Below are 22457 nucleotides of genomic sequence, written 5' to 3'. Positions count from 1 at the left end.
CCAAGTAAAATGCCAGTCAGTTGTATGTGTGCAGGTGGATCTCAGGGAAAGCTGGGGCTACAGATGCAAATTCATGGTCATCAGTATATTTGTTGTATTTAAAACTATAGACTGGGGCGGCGCCTGTGGCTCAGTCGGTAAGGCGCCAGTCCCATATACAGAGGGTGGCGGGTTCAAACCCGGCCCCGGCCAAACTGCAACCAAAAAATAGCTGGGCATTGTGGCGGGCGCCTGTAGTCCCAGCTACTTGGGAGGCTGAGGCAAGAGAATCGCTTAAGCCCAGGAGTTGGAGGTTGCTGTGAGCTGTGTGTGGCCACGGCACTCTACGGAGGGACATAAAGTGAGACTCTGTCTCTACAAAAAAAAAACCAAAAAACTATAGACTGGAGGAGAGTATCCAGGGAGTGAGTTTAGATAAAAAAAAATAAGAGAGAGAAAAAGAGAGGAGAGGTTAAAAGGCTAATCCCTGAGATGCAACATTTAGAGTCAAGAGGAACTAGCAAAGGAAACTGAGAGCATGCCAATGAGGTAGGAGGAAAATCTGGTGTCATCGAGGCCAAGACAAAAAAAAAAAATGCTTTAAGAAGAAAAAAATAATAAACTCTGTCAAATCGTGTCAAAAGCAGGAATGATGTGAAGACCAAGATTGGCCATTCGATTTGCTAACATCGTGTTCAAGGGCACTCTTGACAAAACTGGTCTCCATGGAGGGTTGAAGACCAATGTCTGATTGATGTGGACTCAAGAGAATGGTTTATCTGTGTGGTGAAGCCACAAAGAGTGATGATGAAGCTATATCATCAGTAGAAAGTTATGGAGATGGGGGATTGGAAGAGGGGATTCATGCAAGAACCAGGCATAGGGAAGAGACTTTCAGAAAGGAATTTCAGTCCTTACTTTATCAAGTGGCATACATTCATTTTGAGAGACAAATGACTCAAATTAGAAAAACAGCCTCATTTGGCCAGGACAATGTCAGGATAGGTTGCCAGCCTGTGTACCAAGAGGCTGCACAAGACTGTGTGTGTTACCTTCATGATTTGCCGTGGCCCAGAGGTTGAACTCACTGAGAACAGCTGTGCCTTGCAATGGTAGAGTAACAGAACCCAACCTCACAGGGCCAGGTAGAAACAAAGCAGCACGTGGATTTATTTCCAGTGAGAAATTAAAGCTAACGTGGAATGGAATATAGTTGTCCCATGGTATCCATGGGGATTGGTTCCAGGACCTCCCATGGATACCCAAGTCCCTGATATAAAATGCTGTAGTATGGGCGGCGCCTGTGGCTCAGTCGGTAAGGCGCCGGCCCCATATACCAAGGGTGGCGGGTTCAAACCCGGCCCCGGCTGAACTGCAACCAAAAAATAGTTGGGCGTTGTGGCGGGCGCCTGTAGTCCCAGCTACTCGGGAGGCTGAGGCAAGAGAATCGCTTAAGCCCAGGAGTTGGAGGTTGCTGTGAGCTGTGTGATGCCATGGCACTCTACCGAGGGCCATAAAGTAAGACTCTGTCTCTACAAAAAAAAAAAAAAATGCTGTAGTATTTGCATGTAAGCTACGCACATCCTCCCATATGCTTTACATCAATGTCTGGATTACTTATCATGCCCAGTAGGATGTGAGTGCTACGTAAGAGGGAGGACGGGAGCAAGCAGGCGGCATTCTCGTCACACAGGCTTTTCTCCATCACTCTCGTTAGCCAGGAAGATCGTCTCTGTCTGTTACACATAGTGGGTTTCTGGATGAGCTTCCCTTTTAAGAGAAGGTTAAGAACCTGAAGAAAAGGTTCTGGTATTTAAAATGTTTGAAAGTTACCTCGTTAATATTAGATTCATGACCTGCTAGTCTCAGAGTTCTTTCTCTGTAAGCAACTGTATGTATGATATCCTGTCAGTTTGGATTCATTTTATGTCAGTTCTACTATTTAACATGTCGTTTTATTTCCAACCTCCCCCCACCTCCATTCATAATGTACTATGGGAATAGTCTCCAAGTATGGCGACCAACAGTGAGTAAGGTCGGAAATGAATTTGGGATAGAAACTCCATAGACTGAAAGCCAATGATCCTCATTGTTTTTGAGGATCAGCATTTTCAGAATTTTGAAAAGTGCACAAAGTACAATTTTTTACTTTCTGGAAATTCCCATGTGGACTATAAGTTGAGAGCCATTGCCTTGAATTATCTTTCTGCTAAAGATGAGGATAGAAAGGTTAAGGAAAAACAGATACATGTATGAGGTCATTTTTATTGATAAAAGTATATTACTGGAAAATCCTAGACTAGGACTATGAAGTGGAGAAACTGGGTGCACAAGCCACAGCTCTCTGCAGTACTTTCTAGTCCCCTGTGCCAGTAGTTGGCAATGGTGCCAACTGTACCAATGGTGCGTATTGCAAGTGTGCATGTCTAATCTACTAAGTATAGAGTGTCAGTGTCTTAACACCGTAGCTGGCACAGCTGGAGAGGGTGAGGGCAGGAGTGTGGCCCTGTCTGCATTCACGGAGCCAGCCAGTCCTCACATCACCATTTATCTTCTTCACTGTGTTGTCAATCTTTCTTTCATCTTGCAGCTATTACTTTGAGCACCTGTGTACTAGGTGCTTTGAGAAACCAGTTCAGTTTCCCCAATTTTATATGAGAGAAAGGAAGTAGGTAAAATGAGGGGAACAGTAAGCACAATTAGCAATGAATGCACATGTTAATGCTCTTCCCTTTTGAACCCTCTATTTTTTAAGAAAAAATGTGCTCAGTACTATTATGAAACTAATTTACAATTACTCACACTTTCATATGAAAGATAAATCACAACTATAGCCCAGGATGAAGGAGGGAAGAGGAGGGGTATGGGAGGGGAGGGGAGAGGTTTGATGGAGGGAGGCTAAATGGAGGCACTATACCAATGGTGCGTATTGCAAGAGTACATGTCTGATCTGTTAAGTATAGAGTGTCAGTGTCTTAACACCGTAATTAAGTAAATGGGGTGTAGGATAAATTAACTAGTTCAATATAAGCATTCCAAGTTGTATATAAAATCAGCACATTGTACCCCATAAATGCATTAATGTATATATGATCTATGTGTTTGTGACTTAATAAAAAAAATTTTTTTAACTATTAAAAAATAATAGAAAGAAAAAGAAAAACATCTTCTGTCAAGAGAAAAGTTTCCAGGAAGCAAGCAACATTTCAAGTTCCAATTACTTTAAAATCAAAAGCACCCAAAATGAAACAGGAAGAAAATCATAGTTGAGATCACTACACGTTTTTAGAAATATCTTCACAGAGCCAAGTAGTGGATGTACAATTTTTAACATGAAAATTGGCCTGAAATATATTTTTAGAATTGGATCACAGCAGTCTTGCTGTCATGTCAATAAAATATTGTAACTGCCCGTACTACTTACAAATGTGTTCATAAATTCAACTGCGGTAAAAGGATTTACTAGGAGACAATGCAAAAACGGTTATTTTATATTCCCGTGATTTTTAGAGAGAACTGGCTTTTTCTGGTGTTACCTATTCTGTATGAATATTTGTTTTAATTAGAAAATGTTTTCACTTTCATGTTTTCTGCCCTGACATTGAGAATCATTTTCCTTCTCGTGGTTTGTCCTTATTTTTAACAACACAAAAATCAATTCATTTATGTTTATTATAGTAAGAGCCATGTTAACTATTTGGGGATCCTAGGTAATAATAATAATATAGATGTCACTTTAAAAGAATTTTCTAAATATGCTCTAGTTTGAAAAAAGATCTCAATTTTTGGTGCAGTATCTGTCATTATATTTCAGCATAATTTTCTGGATGGAATCATTTTTTCAATTAGGCCTTGTGAGTTCAGTCTGTATTCCAATTATAAATTCTCAGGATACAGTTCAGCAGCATTGCTTAGCAGTTTTTATTCCACTTACTTGAATGTAACATTTACTCTTTCTGTGCTTCTCAGTTCAAATCCTGTGTTGAAGAATATGTGGCCTGAAGGCAAACTGAGCATTACGGAGGTGACCAAGCGACCTCTGACAGCGGCTACTCTGTTTAAGAATTCTATGATTGCTTTAGTAGACAACCTTGCATCAAAGGTAATTATTTTCTTTTCTAAATATCCATTTACTATTTGACTTTGTATAAAGAATCAGTAGCAGGGTATCTTTTCTGCAGGGGGAGATGTGTATGGTATTTGGGTGCATGGTAGGAAATCATAAGCTTTGTGTCTCTCCGTATTGGAGATGTCAGTGGTGTGGAGTACGGGCTGCCATAGGCAAACAGATGGTTCCCATAGCTCTAGCCATACCTTTCTGGGCACCATTTTCCTGTCTTTGAAATAAATGGTCCCATTGGAGAGTCACCAGGCAGAGCTGTGAGCTCAAAGTCTGTGTATAATTTTGAAAAGTGAGAAATAGCTCAATACCAGGAAGTTATCTCTGGTGGTGGTGTTTTAATTTGTTGTTTAACTGTGTGCAATTCAAGCCTACAGTATTTGCACTAAAGAAAGTTTGTTAGAAAAGGCTTGCTGCTACGGAAGAAAGAAGATATTAAAATTATTTTCCCCTTGCATTTTTTTTTAAATTAGCTTTTCCACTTTGAGTTGAGTAGCATTTTGTATAATAAAATGAATTAATACTGAAAAAATGTAAATATCCATTTGAACTCATAGAATCCCTCTTGACATCTCTTGGCATATTATAGAGAATTAGCTATGATTTATTTTGTAAGTAATTATACTTATTAATAATTAAATTGAGGAATGCATATATATTTAAAGTGAATGTTATAATAGAATTACATTCCTGTGTTTGTTTTTTTTTAAACTTGCCTGGGTGAAATAATTATTTGTGTGCCAGATACATGTATTTCTTAAATCTGAGCTTTCTCTTCTAGAGTCATGGTCAAGGGGAAAATCTTAGATTTTAAAAAATATATAAAGTGGAGCATGCCTGGCAGAATGAACTGTAGCCATGTGCTGAAACAGGGCCTGGCTTAAATAAGTAAACAGAAACTTTAGTTGAATTGGAGAATGTACCATCCATATGTTGTGTCTAAATAGAAAATGACCAGAGAGTTTTAAGAGGAATTTCAGTTTATAAGTAGTGTCTTTAGGCCTTCCTCTTAAAACTCAAATATAAAGATATATTATTGACATTTATTCCTGCTTTTTTATTATTCCTTTGGGGACTGGTACTACTTGATAACTTTGGTCTGTTTTTTTCCTTAAAGAAAAAATTTCTACTCTTAACTGCTGCTGTTGACAAGTTTGATAAATTAGGCAGCATTCTGGGCCTCGTTATTTTTAGTTTCTTCATTTTTATCTTTTCTCTTGTGGTTCTTTTCTATGTCGTTTCTTCTTCATTATCATTTTTTTTTCAATCAACTTCCTCTCTAAGAATTTCAATCTATACCATTTCTGGTTACTTCACTATGGATAAATTAGGCAAATACCACAGGAACACATCTGTTCAGTAGCTTTCTATCCCTTTTTGTCAATATTCTTTGGACTCAAGTGACCACCAATAAGCACAGTTTGTTGGCTTGGGTAATCAAATCTGTAGAAAGGCAAAAGTAAGGACCCTGGTACCGACGACGAGAATGCTGTTAGAATGCTTCACTCCCGTGTCTCAGTTTCTCTATGCCTGCCAGCTGCAACCTGCTTCCTCCAGGAAGAAGAAAAGTGACCCTGGAGGGAAGGCATGTGACACAAGAAGCAGAGGTGAACATGGAATTTTATGAAATGTATTTTTTATGTAGCTGGATTTAATTAACTAGAAAGAAACATTGTTTTCTTTTCTAAGATTAGTAGTTAAGTGTGCCTTTTAAAGAAATAAAATTCTTGAACCTTCTGTAATTTCTGTATCAGGAATTGCATTCAGCTTCTAATAAAAGATATCCTCATATCAGCAGCTTAAATAAGAGAGATGTTTATGTCTCTCTCCTGTAAATGAAGTACAGAAGAAGGTGTCCTAGGGCTGGTGTGGTAGCTCCACAAGGTTAGTAGGGACCCAGGTTCCTTCTGTCCTCCTGCTGTAGTGACGTGGTGCTTGGCATTTGTCCTTCTGGTCTGAGGTGACAGCTGGAACTTCCCTTTTAAAGAGACTTCCTGGAAGGCTGTAGCCCGTTTGTTACGTGTAGTTGCCAGGGAAGCTGGGAAGTGCATTCGTTTGGGTCAGCAGTGCACCCAGCTAGGTAAAAGAATTCTGTTTCAAAATAGGAAGATGATGTTGGATACAAGGTAGGCAGCTATGCTGGCAGTCTGTGCCCCAAATTTTCAATCTGTGTGTATTGTGTGGAGGCGAGGGAAGGAGGAAGGGAACGGGGCAAGCAAAAGAATATAGACCACGCTTCAGTCCAGTAGGAGGAGGAAGGGGACGGAGGAAAGAGACAGAAGCAGAAGAAAAATATTACATTTAGAAAATATAAAATATAATGATGGAAATAAATCTAAATAATTGGTGTTCACCATAAACAAAAATAGACTAAACGGACTATACAGGTGGGAAATCTAGCTACGTGCTGCTTTTAGGAGACACATCTAAATAACACTATGTAGAAAGCTTATAAAGATATATGAAGCCACTCCCCCCCCAAAAAAAAAAAAAGGGCAGCACCTGTGGCTCAGTCAGTAAGGCGCCGGCCCCATATACCGAGGGTGGCGGGTTCAAACCCAGCCCCGGCCAAACTGCAACCAAAAAAAGCTGGGCGTTGTGGCGGGCGCCTGTAGTCCCAGCTACTTGGGAGGCTGAGGCAAGAGAATCACTTAAGCCCAGGAGTTGGAGGTTGCTGTGAGCCGTGTGAGGCCATGGCACTCTACCGAGGGCCATAAAGTGAGACTCTGTCTCTACAAAAAAATTAAAAAAAAAGAAAACTCCAGTATAGTAGTGCTTTGTATAAGCAGGGCGCCGGCCTCATATGCCGAGGGTGGTGGGTTCAAACCCAGCCCCGGCCAAACTGCAACAAGAAAATAGCCAGGAGTTGTGGCGGGCACCTGTAGTCCCAGCTGCTCGGGAGGCTGAGGCAAGAGAATCACGTAAGCCCAAGAGTTAGAGGTTGCTGTGAGCCATGTGACGCCACGGCACTCTACCCGAGGGCGGTACAGTGAGACTCTGTCTCTACCAAAAAAAAAAAAAAGAAAGTAAAGAAAAGAAAATCAGGAAATAAGAATAAAAACTGAAGAAATTATGCAGAATTGCACTTAGAGACCAAGAAATGAAACATAGAAAAGAGACGTGGAAGATAAAATGAAAAGATCTAACATGCATCAAGTAGGAGTTATAGGCGGAGGGGAGAAAAAGGGTAGGGCAAAATTTGAATGAGTATTCCTGAGAATTTCAAGAATATTTGAAAGTCTCTACTCAATCAAGAAGTCCAGTGTGTCCCTAGTCGGAAAAATTAAAAGAAATGTACATGTAGACACCTAGCGAAATCCTAAAACATCAAAGACAAAATATCTTAAAAAGCAGCCAGAGAAAAGACAGATTAACTTAAAGGAATGACAATGAGGCTGAGAGAAAATAACTGTAAAGCAAAATTCTATCCCCAGGGAATAGATTTTTCAAGAACAAAAGCACGATAAGGAGTTTACTAACATGAGAACCTAAATAAAGGAAATTGTAAAGGATGTACATTAGGCAGTAGGAAGAACATACTAAATGAAATTCTCACATATAAAAAGAAAAGAGGGTTTTTTTTGTTTGTTTTTTTTTTGGAGACAGAGTCTTACTTTGTCACCCTTGGTAGAGTGCCGTGGTGTCATAGTTCACAGCAACCTCAAACTCTTGGGCTCAAGTGATTCTCTTGCCTCAGTCTCCCAAGTAGCTGGGACTACAAGCACTTACCACAACGCCCGGCTATTTTTAGAGATGGGGGTCTTGCTCTTGCTCAGGCTGGTCTGGAACCTGTGAGCTCAGGCAATCTACCTGCCTCGGCCTCCCAGAGTGCTAGGATTACAGGTGCGAGCCACCATGCCAGACCCCAGTACATATAAATAAACTCAGTCTGTGAAACAATATTTTGTGACATGAAAAAGATAAATTAGAATTAAATAGTGTAAGAACAATGGCATATAAGTTGGAAGGGTGTGTGTAATTGTAATTCCAGTGTTTTAAGGCCATCAGTTGTTCAGGAAAAGAATAAAACTATTGTATAACTTTCAATTCCAGTGAGTTAAAAATTCCTGTGAAAATTTCCTAGTGTAATCATCTAGCTACGTGCTGCTTTTAGGAGACACATCTAAATAACACTATGTAGAAAGCTTATAAAGATATATGAAGCCACTCCCCCCCCCCAAAAAAAAAAATGGCAAAAAGGGCAGCACCTGTGGCTCAGTGAGTAAGGCGCCGGCCCCATATACCGAGGGTGGTGGGTTCAAACCCAGCCCCGGCCAAACTGCAACCAAAAAATAGCCGGGCATTGTGGCAGGCGCCTGTAGTCCCAGCTACTCGGGAGGCTGAGGCAAGAGAATCTCTTAAGCTCAGGAGTTGGAGGTTGCTGTGAGCCGTGTGAGGCCATGACACTCTACCGAGGGCCATAAAGTGAGACTCTGTCTCTACAAAAAAAAGAAAAGAATAGAAATAGAGATCATAGCTTCCAAACTAGTGGGGGAAGGGCAAATTAAGAAAACAGAATCTTCCATAAAAAACACAGGAAAGAGATAACAAAACAACATGGGAAAGCTGAGGCAAATTAAAATGATAGAAGTAAGCCCAAATGTATGAGTAACTACATTGAACACAAATGGATAAAAAAAAGTCAAATCAGATTTAAGAATAAGAATTCAGATAGATACTGTTTATTAGTGACATGTAAGCATAAGGAAATAGAAAAGTTGAAGGCAAAAGTTTGTAACAGACCAACTCTGATAGTGTGGGCTCACTTCATCCCATTTCAAGACCTCTAGTAGGTCAGTGATGGGTCGCCGTCTCCAGAAGGGCCAAGTTGTTTCCCCTTCACTTGTAAGTCCCAGGTTTAGTTATTTCTGATTAGAGACCAGAGCACAGCTCGTCATCCAAAGCCTCAGGTTCCTGCTTCATCCGCTTAGCCCCACGGTGGTCCAAAGCTCTGCTCAGCCTTGTGACTGCCTTTTCCAAATCAACAGTAGCTCCTGGGGCAAAAGCAGCCCTGAAGGGTGGCCTCACTCTTTTGGATTCTAGTCTTGGCCAGCTATTTCCACACTATCTTTTTAGCTTGATGATGAGTTTAAGAAAACTTTTCCATATTTTGTCTAGCACCTTAGGTTGATGTGCATTGCCTAGTTTTCCATCACCAGAAGTAGAAGTCCCTGACTCCACCTCTGAGTGTTACCAGATAAAGAGGGTCCAGCCACTTGTCACTGTCAGTCAATATGCAGAGACGGGGGTAGGTGCACCACACTTTGTCAGAAGGACAGGAATTCTGGAAGAGAATAGCCTCTTCCAAGACTGTTGTGTTCTTCTATTTCCAAAATCACAGTTAAAAGTTCAAAGCAAAGACCATTTTAACTCTTAATTTTAAATAATCAGCACAACTCAGTGACCTATTACAACATTTCTAATTCAAAAGTTAATTTCCTAAATCAATCCTCCTAAACTACTCAAGATGAGCATCTTTAGGGTGGGAGTCAAATTTAGGAAACAGTAAGAACTGGGAACAAGAGGTGAAGTCATGTAGGTCCTAACACAACCAGACCTGCCGTGTCGTGCAGGCCCTAGCCTGCCTGACTCCATCTTATTCTCACCACCTGTCCTCTCCCGAGTCCACATAGTGTTTCAAGGGTACATCCTGTCTCCCCACCTAGATTATAAATCTTTTGAATACAGAAAATGGGTTCTATTAATTTCGTATACCTTTTGTTACCTAATGAAGTACCATAAGCAGATGGTCAGTAAATTATTAAATGAGCTTGAATTTGCCTTGACTCTATGTGACAGCATTCAAAGCAGGTTAAATAGATATATTTAAATAAGGCCTTCCAATTAATATACATGTTTTTCACATAAAATATAGGGAAAGACAAGTTTAAAAGTTAAAGAGAATAAGATCACTATTCACTTTTGCAAATTAACCTTTATAAAAACTCAGAACTTGCCAATTTTATGATTTCTTAGGTTGAGTCAGTCTGGATATTTATAAAGGAGAGAGGAGGTGGCATTTATAAATCGAGACAGAATACTGATTAGAGAGAAAGTATTTCCACTAAATTTCCTTACCTGAAAACTTATATTTCTAAACACGATGAAAAGGCTTCCCCAACCTCCTGGTTGGTCATCAGTGTCTCACCCGTTCCTACCACTTCCTGCCCATAATCGCTCAATTTTGGTAAAATTCCATTCGACTGGTTTCTGTTTAGTAAAGTTACTTGCACTACTTAGATGGTGCCTTCCTTCTATTAAGATCGGATTGTCCACATAATTTTACTAATTTTTCAGTCCCTAATATTTTTTAAATTCACGTTATAATTTTCTTTTTGACCTAGGGTTATTTAGAAGTGTATTTCTTCTTATAACTTTCAAACATATGGGGTTTTCTAATTACCTTTTTGCTTTTGATTTCTAGCTAATACTTGGAAATGTGCTAGATTTGCTTCACGTATGTGTTTTGTTTGCATTAAAAAATAATTTACCTTCAGCCTTCTATACAAGTTCGTCATGTAAAGTTTGTGAATCATGTTGTCCCAACTTTTCTATTTTCTTGCTAATTTCTTTGTCTTGTCAATGTTGAAAGGTATGTTAAAATCTACTTTGATTCTGAATTTGTCTACTAGTCCTCATTGTACCTTCAGTTTTTTTCTTTAAATATATAGGAGATATATTAAGCTTATTCAAATTAAAACTGCTGTATCTCCATGCGTTTGAGTCATTTATCATTATGAAACAGCTCCCTTTATTTCCATATTGCTTTTTGCCTTGAAATCTGCCTTGCATGAATAATACAACTATGCCAGCTTTGCTTTTGACTAGAGTTTGCATGGTATATCTTTTTCATCTTTTTACTTTCAATCTTTCTATGTCTTTGTGTTTCAAGTATGTCTCTCATAAGTAATATTACTCCATTCTGACAGTTTTTATTTATCAAATGCATCATTTAGTCCATTTACTTCTAATGTAGTTACTGTATCTTCCATTTAAATCCGCCATCTCCTCGGTGCTTTCTGTGTGACTCTTTTGTATGTCTTTTTCTTTCCTTTCTAACCTTTTAGATGGATTATTGTGGGCAAAAGGTAAAACTGTTCCTTCTGCTTGACAACCTCAGTTAAATGTTGAGCTCCGTTCCCCTGGTAACCTAGTAAAATATAGATCATCTATATCACTAAGCAACATCACTCATGGTAAAAATTACCCTGTTGGTAAAGTGCATCTATATTAGGAAAACGATAAACGTCTGGTGAGGATAACGTCCTTTGGGTTTGCCTGAGCTCAGCAACTGTGTGTTAAGCATGTCCTTTGCAGGGACCCTGGAATCTATGTCTTCAGAGTTGTTTTAAGAGGTATTGGCTCCTGTGGGACCAAAGGGTTCTAAGCCAAGAGCACCTCCCACACCTCTCCTGTGGGAATCTCATTTCCTTGTATGTGAGCTGCCACCTGACTGTTCTGTGGACTGTGACAAGGACACTGACAGCCTGCTGCAAGCTGTGTTCTTTCCTTTCTCAGGAGATTGGTGCCAAGTGTGGCCTATGAGTCTTTTGCGTCAGAAAGTTTAGTTGTACTTAAGAAGGCACCCTTTTCCCTCCCCCACCGTTACACCTACTTTTTATTCTGTTTATTCCCTGTATTATTTTGCAAGATTTACATCATCCTATCGTTTTCGTGGTTACTTGACTTATTATACTATTATTCCTAAATATAAAAATCTAATATTATTTGCTAATTTTACCCCCTTCCTGGACAAAGCAAAGCCAAAAACATTTTCATTCCATTTACCTTCCACCTAACTTTGCTATTTTGGTCATATATTTTAATTACATGTCACTCACACACGCACATAGTCAATATCCATGTGTATTTATACGCTCATTTATTATTTCTTTTTTCCTCTTCCTGTATCACTGGCTTTTCATCTGGGATCATTTTCTTCTACCTGAACTTCACCCTGTTATATTTGAGATCTGATGGTGAAAAATCCTCTTGTTTTTGTTTACCAAAAAACATTTCTATACTTTTTTTGTTTGTTTGTTTGAGACAGAGCCTCATTGTGTCACCCTAAGTGGAGTGCTATGGCGTCACAGCTCATAGCAACCTCAAACTCTTGGGCTCAAGCGATTCTCTTGTCTCAGCCTCCCAAGTAGCTGGGACTACAGGCGCCCGCCACGACACCCAGCAGTTTTTTTTGTTGCAGTTGTTATTGTTGTTTAGCAGGCCTGGGCTGGGTTCAAACCCACCAGCCTCGGTGTGTGTGGCCAGTGCCATAACCACTGTCCAGGCGCTGACCCATCCGTACTCTTTTCATTCTTGAAAAATATTTTTGCTCAGTGTGAAATCTAAATTGGCAATATCTTCCAGCACCTGAAACATAATATTCCTTTGTCTCCTGGAATCCATAGATTCTCTTGAGAAATTAGCCGTCAGTCTACTTTTTGCTCCTGAAGGTAATTTTTTTGTGTGTGACTGCTTTTCTTTGATTTTTGGAAGTTATACTGTGACGTGCCTAGGTGTGGATTCTTTTTATCGGCTTAGAGTTTGTGAGACTTCTTTAATTTGTATTTAATTTTTCATCCGTTTTAGCACATTCTTGGCTATTCTCTCTTCTGCCCATTCTGTCTCCCCTCCTTCAGAACTCTGGTTGCTCAGACCAACTCACTGTACCTTTCAAGCCTTTGTTCGATTCATAATATGCAAATACCTTTTCCCATTCTGAAGTTTGTCTATTTGCTTTGGTTGTTGTCTCCTTAGCTGTACAGAAACTTTTCAGTTTAATTAAGTCCCATTTGTTTATTTTTGTTGTTGCAATTGCTACTGGAGTCTTCTTCACAGAGTCTTTCCCCAGGCCGATACCTTCAAGTGTTTTCCCCACACTTTCTTCAAGGATTTTTATTGTTTCTTCCCTTAGATTTAAATCTTTTATTCATCTTGAATCAATTTTTGTAAGTGGTGAAATGTATGAGTCCAGTTTCAGTCTTTTACATGTGCTTTTCCAGCTCTCCCAGCACCATGTGTTAAATAGGAATAGTATTTAGTAAAAAAATCTATAGTAATAGAATAGTAAAAAACTATTCTTTTCCCCAGCGTATGTTCTTGTTTGGTTTATCGAATATCAGGTGGCTCTAAGATGTTAGTTTCATCTCATGGTTTTCTATTAGGTTACAAATGTCTGTGTCTCTATTTTTGTGCCAATACCGTGCTATTTTGATCACTATGGCCTTGTAGTAAAGCCTAAAGTCTGGTAGGTTGATGTCCCCAGCCTTGTTTTTATTATTAAAAATAAGCAATTCTTAGTAATTTCCTTGGCTATACGGGGTTTTATCTAGTTCCATACAAAACAAATTATTTTTTCCAAATCTTGAAAATATGATGTTGGTATTTTAATGGGGATTACATTGAATCTGGTGATTGCTTTGGGAAGGGTCTGTCAATGTTATGTGTTATTTTGCTATTCCTAATTCATGTTATCTTGGCTCCTTACATGTCTGGTTATTTTTAATTTTGTTGCAAATGTTGTATTTGCAAAATCATTTATAGAAATAATTGGAGGCCCACGTTTGTGTCATTTTTCTGCAGGGATAATGTTTTTGCTTCCTTTAGGTACCTCTGAGCAATAATATTCCAAATCAGCTCTTCTAGTTTTAAGCTCTGCAGTGATTCAAAGCTGAACTCTGGTCCCTGTGAAGGACTACCTGCTTCTGGTTCACTCTGATTCCTAGTGGCAGGATCCCAGAGAGAGGCATTTACCTATGACTCCTCTTTTTCAGGTCCTAATCCCTAACCTGCCCACTAGTCTCCTGAAGCTGCCAAAACTACTACTCAGACCACGCCCGCTCCTCTGGAGCTGGCAGATCCCCTCAGGAAAAAGGCCGTGTCAAACCTGGGCTCTCCTCTGTGGCTTCCTCCTCTCCTGGACTCTGGCCCAGCGATTCTCCATAGTCTTGTTAGCTCTCCAGTGTCTGTAGGCGAATGTTTTCTGTGTCGTGTTTACCTCTTCTAGTCATCCCCAGCCCAGGTGTCAGTTTCAATTCCCTAGTCTGTCATTACTCAAACTGAAAGCCCTAATATTCTCATTTCATAAATTAGCTAATTAAGTCCAGAGAGACTTTATCATTGCTAGTTGATAGCAAAACAACTAATACCCCAACTATCCTGATTCTGCATCATGCGTATTCTATTATACCAGTACCAAAACATGCAGGTAGATGAAGTCGCATTTTGATATTACTGTCCCCCGTGCCACTTTTCTTATTTTTTCACGAAGCAATCAAAGGCACTCTATTCAAGGAAATCCGTAGAAAATCTTCAAGAAAACAGTGCTGTCTCCCTCACTTCTCCATCCTATTAAGTTTGTTTTAAAATTTACTATTATAAACCCTTTTTAAAAGTGAGCTGCAACTGCCCCCCCCAATATAAATGGTCGATGTGAAAACTGTTACAGATTTAGTGAGCATTTGATCACTATTTTTCATAAAGTAGGATTCTGCTTGTGCTTTATAATAATATTGATCCTCTGCTTAAATATATCAAAGTTTAACATCTAATCCAGGGGCTGATGTTCCAGAATAGGGAAAGAGATATCAGTTACCTATCAATCTACAACAAATCATTCTAAAATGTGGTGCTTGATGGCACAACAGTGTATTATTCATCCTGACTCAAGGGGTTGACTGGGCAGTTCTACTGGACTCAGCAAGCAGCTGCGGCCAGCTGGGCCGATGGACTAAGATGATCCCACTCAGTCTGTGTCTGGACGACTGGACACCTGGCTTCATATAGTCTTTAGTCTTGGGCTTCTTCACACATGAGAAGAAGTGATCCCAGAGGGCAGAGCCACTCGGGGAGGAGTCTCCAGAAGTAACCCTGTACGTATCATTTCTGCCACATTTGCTTGGTTGAAGCACTTCACAAGGCCAGCCAGATTCAAGGCTCCACCATTTACTGGAAGGTGCTGCTAAATAGCATGGTCGTGTTTTCCATTCTCCCATAGACGACTAGATAAAAAAAAAAGGGCAGGTGTGCTGGGCATAATCGTGACCCCTACAGTGCAGCGCCAACTTTTTGGCATCAGCTAGGTATCCTATCACTTCTGACAGTGACTACCCTGAGTTAAAGGATAGGTTTCGCGTAAGACTACCCTTGATTTTAGAAGCACCAGCTGCAAGTTGGGTCCCCAGGACACTTGAAACTCTGTACAATCTGTGTACAAATTTGAAGGCTCCGATGAACTCCCTTTAAGTTCAGTAATTCACTAGTATGATTCAGATAACTCAGGAAAATGCAGTACTTAACATAGTTTAATTCTAAAAGATTCAAATAAACAGCCAGACAAAGAGATATATGGGGTGGCAAGGTCTGGAAGGCAGGAGGGCAGGAGCTTTGCTCCCATGGAAATGGATGGGCATCATCCTCCCAGCACATTGATATGTCCACCAACCGGAAGCTCCTCCTAGCCTCAGTGTCTTTAGTTTTGTTTTTTATCAGAGTTTGATTATGCATGATTGATTAAATTATTGACCACATAATTAAACTAGATCTCCAGTCCTCCTGACATCCCCAGAGGTCAAGCAGCTGAAAGCTCCAGCTCTCTCATTATATGGAGGTTTTTGGTGACCAGCTCCCATTTTAAGGTATCTAGGGTCCTGGCCTTGAGCCACCTCATTAGCGTAGAAAAAACACTTCTATAAACAAAAAATTCCAAAGGCTTTTGAAGCTCTATGCTAGAAACGAGGGGGAAAGACTATATGTGTATAAATATATGTGTGTTTAAGAATTATTATACCATAGCCACAGGGGATGCCCGTACATGTGGATATGTTAAAAGTGGGCCCAGTTTTATCATAAGAGTCTTTAGTGGGGAGAAAGGAGGCAGCAAAGTCAGAAACAAGGAGATGATATCACGAGAAAGACTCAACTGGCCATAGCTGGCTTTGAAGATGGAAGGTGGCTGTAAGCCAAGGAATGTGGGCAGCCTGTAAAAGGTGGAAAATAAAAGAAAATGGGCTTTCCTCTGGATCCTGCAGAAAGTAGCAACCCTAAAGAAAAAATAGTAACAACCCTTTTGACACCGTGATTTTAGCCTAGTGAACCCCAGTTCAGACTTCCAACCTCCAGGAATGTAATAAAATTGTGTTGTTTGAAGCCGCTAAATCTCTGATAGTCTGTATAGCCACAATAGGAAACTAATACAGCAGGACTTAGAAAAAGGAAGAAATCATCCCTAGCTGGGCATTGTGGTAGACGCCTATAGTCCTGGCTACTCTGGAGGCTGAGGCAAGAGGATTGCTTGAGCACAGGAGTTGGAGGTTGCTTTGAGATGGGCCGATGCCTTGGCACCCTAGCCTAGGCAACAAAGTGAGACTCTGACTCAAAAAAAGAAAAGAAAAAAGACGAAATCGATATTACTTTTTATCATCTAGCACAGCGGTTTTCAACCTGTGTGTTGCGACCCTTTTGTAACAATGAAAATACATCCTGCATATCAGATATTTACATTACAATTCATACATAACACTAGCAAAATTACAGTTATGAGGTAGCAACGAAAATAATTTAATAGTTAGCGAACACCACAACGTGAGGGACTGTATTAAAGGGTCGCGGCATTAGGAGACGTTAGGAAGATTGGGAACCACTGAACTAACATGATAAATATCCAGCTAGAGTTTCTTTTTTAAGGTGTTGAGAACTGTTACTCTGTTCAAAATGTAAGTAAATTTACATTCTTCAAATCTCTCATTCGTAAATTATTACTTCTTTCTACCTCTAGCCCTCAGTGGGGCTCACAACTGCCTGATTTAACTACAGAGGATTCTGTATCTTAATTAAAGTGCATTTGTGTGTTGATAAATAACAGATTCAGAGAAGAGAAGAAACTCCTTGTGCTTATAAGTAGGATACATTTGACCTCTCTGATTCATCCAATGATAATTAATTCATTATCTTCAGTGTGCTAGGATCCACGCCAAGCGTGGTATCGTATTTAAAAGGAGCTATGATCTAATGCATGATACGAAACTTAGTTGGCACAGAAGGAAGAATTCCTAGCTGGGCTCCTTCATAGAATCACTGTTGCCTCTTTGTAACTTTTCTACTGGCCTATGAAGTTTAATCTCTTTTTCAAAAGTACAAAATAATCCAATAATAATGATGATGAGGGGCGACGCCTGTGGCTCAGTGAGTAGGGCGCCGGCCCCATATGCCGAGGGTGGCAGGTTCAAACCCAGCCCTGGCCAAACTGCAACAACAACAAAAAAAAAATAGCCGGGCGTTGTGGCGGGCGCCTGTAGTCCCAGCTGCTCGGGAGGCTGAGGCAAGAGAATCACGTAAGCCCAAGAGTTAGAGGTTGCTGTGAGCCGTGTGACGCCACGGCACTCTACTGAGGGCCATAAAGTGAGACTCTGTCTCTACAAAAAAAATAAATAAATAAATAAAAATAATGATGATGATGATGTGTGGCACTAAAGCAGCACTAACTGTGTACCATAACCTTAATGTTTTACATTCTTCATCCCATTTGATCTTTCCTACAATGACTGCCTTTTTCTATTAAATTACTCCAATTATTTCAGCCAGGTTTTCATAAATACAAAAAAACTCAGTGTTTATGTGTCTCAGTTATTTACTTCCTGGTTTTATCCCTTTTCTCCTATTCCTGATGAAGCCTAAAATACAATAAAACAAAAATTTAGCTGAATGCATGAGAATTTCTAACCTTGAATTGAAGAGAAAGGAAGAATAACTGCTTTACTCACTGTGTATGCCCGAGAAATTAGAGGCGCTGAGCTTAGTTTGACACAGTTAACATGGATGGCATGTCAGTGTCCCCAGTCTAGGAATTTTCTCCAGCGTATCTTATCATCTGCTGATTTATCGTATTCCTTCAGGAACCTTACTACGTACGTTGCATCAAACCCAATGAGAAGAAGTCGCCACAGATATTCGATGAGGAACGCTGCCGGCATCAAGTGGAGTATCTGGGACTACTGGAAAACGTGAGAGTGCGGCGGGCAGGGTTTGCCTTCCGCCAGACCTACGAGAAGTTTCTTCACAGGTGAGGACAGGCTCCGCAGAGACGCCTCGCCGCTCACTGAGAATGGCGGAGTCTTCCCCACACGTGACAACGCAGCCCAGCATCAGCGCATATTAGGCAATCTGTAAATATTTGTTGAATGAGATAGAAAAAGAGTTATGGAAACTACAAATACGAAAAACTTTCCCAGAATCAACTAGAGTCCCTGAGTTCATAGTTTATGGACCATGGGGAAAAGTCTAGTCTTTCTAAGGGAAATATGGTCATCATCATACAATAGAAAGAGCATGGATTTGGAGTCACGGCGGGTTGGAATCCTGGCTCTGCCATCTATTTGCTGTTTGATTGTGGGCCAGAATTTAACTTCTTTGATATCGTCTTTGCATCTGGAAAGTGGGTATAATAACACTGCATACGGCACTGTGAGGATTAAATTCACCTAAATAAAAAGCCTAGCTACCCGGCACAAAATAGATAATTAATGCTGCTTATCATTACTGGTATTAGTAATTGTCAGGCCCTGGTATCAATCTACCTGTTATTTTTTTTCTTTTCAGATTAATGCGAGGATATAGGTTATAGTGTTTGCATTTGTTAGGTAGAGTCCCTCTTGTGTTGTGCCCCACACCCATCTTGGTGTGCCATATACCCTTACATTGTGCCCATTAAGTGGGCAAACTCCCTTCCCCCTCCCTCTTCCCCTCTCCCCGTTCTCCTTTCCCCTCCCGACATCTTGAATTGAATTGAGTTTTTCTCTTACTGTGAGTGTATATTAGTTCATCTCCTGGCTTCATGTTAGTATTGAGTACATTGGATACTTGCGTTTCCATTCTTGTGATACTTTACTAAGGAGAATGTGTTTCAACTCCATCCAAGTTAATACAAAAGATGTAAAGATTCGAACCAGGTATCTTCAGTCTACCTCATTTGACTCCTGGCTTTGACATTTTTTAGTTACGTAATCTTGGGCAAATCACATGACCTTTCCATGCCTCATTTTCCTCATAATAAAATGAAAATAACAATAATAGGCTTAGCCCCTGTCAGCCACATACACCGGAGCTGCCCCGTTCGAACCCGGCCCAGGTCAGCTAAACAACAATGACAACTACCAACAACAATAACAAAAAATAGCCAGGTGGGGGAGGCGGAGCAAGATGGCAGCTGAGTAACAGCTTCCTTGCATCTGGGCACCGTGAGTCTGGGGAGATAGGACTCCAGGCATCTCTGGCTGGTGGGAACTGCCTATCATCACTCCTATGAAGATACAGGGAGTCAGCGAGAGACTTCTGGACCCCAAGAGGAGGACTAAAACAGTGGAAAACCGGCAAGTGGTCGCGTGTGTTCAATCCGTCTAAACCCGCCCACAACTGTAAGTTCAGTAGCAGCGAGACTGCAAACCAGAAAGGCCTTACCTGTGAACTGTTTTGATGTCCTTGGACTTGGCACTGAGTTGAACTGCCTTGGGAAAGGCCTGAGCGGGAGTGCGGAGAACTTTGGCCGTTGTCTAGGGCCCTAGTCTGAGCCGCTGAGCTAGACGGAGCTAATAGTGTTTGGCGGTGGGTCACACGGATCCATTGTCAGTGATCTGCCCCAGCAAGCTCCGCCCTCAGGGTGGCAGAGCTAGAAACGGGTGGGAGCTTGTAACCCAGCAACCAAGTAGCCTAAGGGTGGGGTCTGAGCCGCCTTGCAGCCCTAACCCTCAGGGGCAGAGTGAGACCGATTTTGGCACACTGGGTAAGTGGATAGCCACCTCAGCAGCGATTCCAGCGAGAAAGCTGGGAAAGCTTCTGCTCAGCAAGTTTACAAGTTCAAAGTGCCTTTTAAGTAGGCTGAAGAGAGATTTAGGGTGTCTACCTGCTGGGGTTTGAGAAATCAGCAGCCTCCAGTCGTGTCAGAACTGTGACTAACATCTCATACCCCAGAAGACCACGTGTTGCCCAGACAATATTCAATAACATATACAAACTGCTTTGTTTTTGGTTGTGTATTTTTTCTTTTTTTTTTTGTTTGGTTGTTTTTTTTGTTTGTTTATTTTGACGTTGCTGATGTTCTTTTGTTTTTTTAATTTCAATCTTTTCCACACAGATACCTTTTTCTTTCTCAATTTTCCTAGTTTAATTATAATTTCTCATTGCTGCCTTTTTCAATAACTTCAACTTCATTTTTGCTAGTGTTTCTACCGATATAATTTGGTTTTTCACCCAATTTTATCCCCGTAAAGTTTTCTGTTTGCTTCTTTTGGTTTGATTTATAGCATTTTTGTCTTTCCTCTCTACTTGGTGGAGGTGGGGTACTGTGTCTGATCAGGTTAGCAAAGAGCTGCTGACCTCAAGGGAACCACACAACTGGGCACCCCCAGAAGGTGGGGTTTTTTAAGGTTGTGTCAAAGTACCCTACTGTACACCTATATTGCCCTGTCTCCCTCTTTCTGTGCCTCTCTTCTTTTTGTCAATATTCCTTATACCCACCCCCTCTCCTTTCTCTATCTTTCTTTTTTTCTTATCACTTGGTCCTCCTTTCTTTCATCCCCTTTTTTTGCTCTTCAACCTTCTCACCCTTCTGGTCCTGTAACCCTTAGTCCACAGGCACAAGAACTTAAAGAGCAAGAGGAAGTGAAAGGAAAATTAGGGCAAGGAAACAGATAAAAGAAATCACTCATGAGGAAGAATCAGCAGAAAACTCCAGGCAACATGAAGAACCAGTCCAGAACAACCCCGCCAAGGGACCATGAGGTAGCTACTGCAGATGATTCCACCAGTATAGAAATGTTAGGAATGACAGAAAGGGAATTTAGAATACACATGTTGAAAACAATGAAAGAAATGATGGAAACAATGAAGGAAATTGCTAATAAAGTGGAAAATAACCAAAAGGAAATCCGAAAACAGAATCAAATAAGAGATGAACGATATGAAGAATATAAAAAGGATATAGCAGACCTGAAGGAACTGAAACAGTCAATTAGGGAACTTAAAGATGCAATGGAAAGTATCAGCAACAGGTTAGACCATGCAGAAGAAAGAATTTCAGAGGTAGAAGACAAAGTTCTTGAGATCACTCAGACAGTAAAAGAGGCAGAAAAGAAGAGAGAGAAAGCAGAACGTTCACTGTCAGAATTATGGGACTTTATGAAGCGTTCCAACATACGAGTTATAGGAATTCCAGAAGGGGAAGAAGAATGCCCCAGAGGAATGGAAGCCATACTAGAGAATATTATAAAAGAAAATTTCCCAAACATCACCAAAGATTCTGACACACTGCTTTCAGAGGGATATCGGACCCCAGGTCGCCTCAACTCTAACCCAGCTTCTCCAAGACACATTGTGATGAACCTGTCCAAAGTCAAGACAAAAGAAAAGATTCTGCAAGCTGCCAGGAGTAAGCGCCAGTTGACCTACAGGGGCAAATCCATCAGAGTTACCGCAGACTTCTCTAATGAAACTTTCCAAGCAAGAAGACAATGGTCATCTACCTTTAATCTACTTAAACAGAACAATTTCCATCTCAGAATTCTGTACCCTGTTAAGCTAAGCTTCAAAATTGACGGAGAAATCAAATCATTTACAGATATACAAACATTGAGGAAATTCGCCACAACAAGACCAACTCTACAGGAAATACTTCAACCTGTTCTGCACACTGACCACCACAATGGATCAGCAGCAAAGTAAGAACTCAGAAATCAAAGGACAGAACCTAACCTCCACACTGATGCAAAAGATAAAACTAAGCAATGGACTCTCATCAAATAAGACGAATAGAATACTACCACACTTATCAATTATCTCAATAAATGTTAATGGCTTGAATTCCCCACTGAAGAGACATAGATTGGCTGACTGGATTAAAAAACACAAGCCATCCATTTGCTGTCTGCAAGAAACACACCTGGCTTCAAAAGACAAATTAAAGCTCCGAGTCAAGGGTTGGAAGACAATTTTTCAGGCAAATGGAATTCAGAAGAAAAGAGGAGTTGCAATCTTATTTTCAGATACATGTGGATTTAAAGCAACTAAAGTCAAAAAAGACAAAGATGGTCACTTTATATTGGTCAAGGGAAAACTACAACAAGAAGACATTTCAATTCTAAATATTTATGCACCCAATTTAAATGCTCCCAGATTTTTGAAGCAGACCTTACTCAGTCTGAGCAATATGATATCTGATAATACCATCATAACAGGGGACTTTAACACACCTCTTACAGAGCTGGACAGATCCTCTAAACAGAAATTAAACAAAGATGTAAGAGATTTAAATGAGACCCTAGAACAACTATGCTTGATAGACGCATATAGAACACTCCACCCCAAAGAT

At 40.4% G+C, this 22457-nt stretch overlaps 1 protein-coding gene across 1 annotated transcript in view; it reads left to right on the top strand.

Annotated features, from left to right (window-relative positions):
- MYO1D (myosin ID) overlaps nucleotides 1-22457 on the top strand; it is a 378012-nt gene that overhangs the window by 140890 nt on the left and 214665 nt on the right. The window contains exons 14-15 of the mRNA XM_053568857.1: nucleotides 3949-4081; nucleotides 17992-18158. Coding sequence (XP_053424832.1) covers nucleotides 3949-4081; nucleotides 17992-18158 — 300 coding nt within the window. The remainder of the gene's footprint in view (nucleotides 1-3948; nucleotides 4082-17991; nucleotides 18159-22457) is intronic.

The sequence above is a fragment of the Nycticebus coucang genome, chromosome 18, assembly GCF_027406575.1.
Source record: "Nycticebus coucang isolate mNycCou1 chromosome 18, mNycCou1.pri, whole genome shotgun sequence".
In the NCBI taxonomy this organism is placed as follows: Eukaryota; Metazoa; Chordata; class Mammalia; order Primates; family Lorisidae; genus Nycticebus; species Nycticebus coucang.
This window is presented reverse-complemented; position numbering and strand designations above follow the sequence as displayed.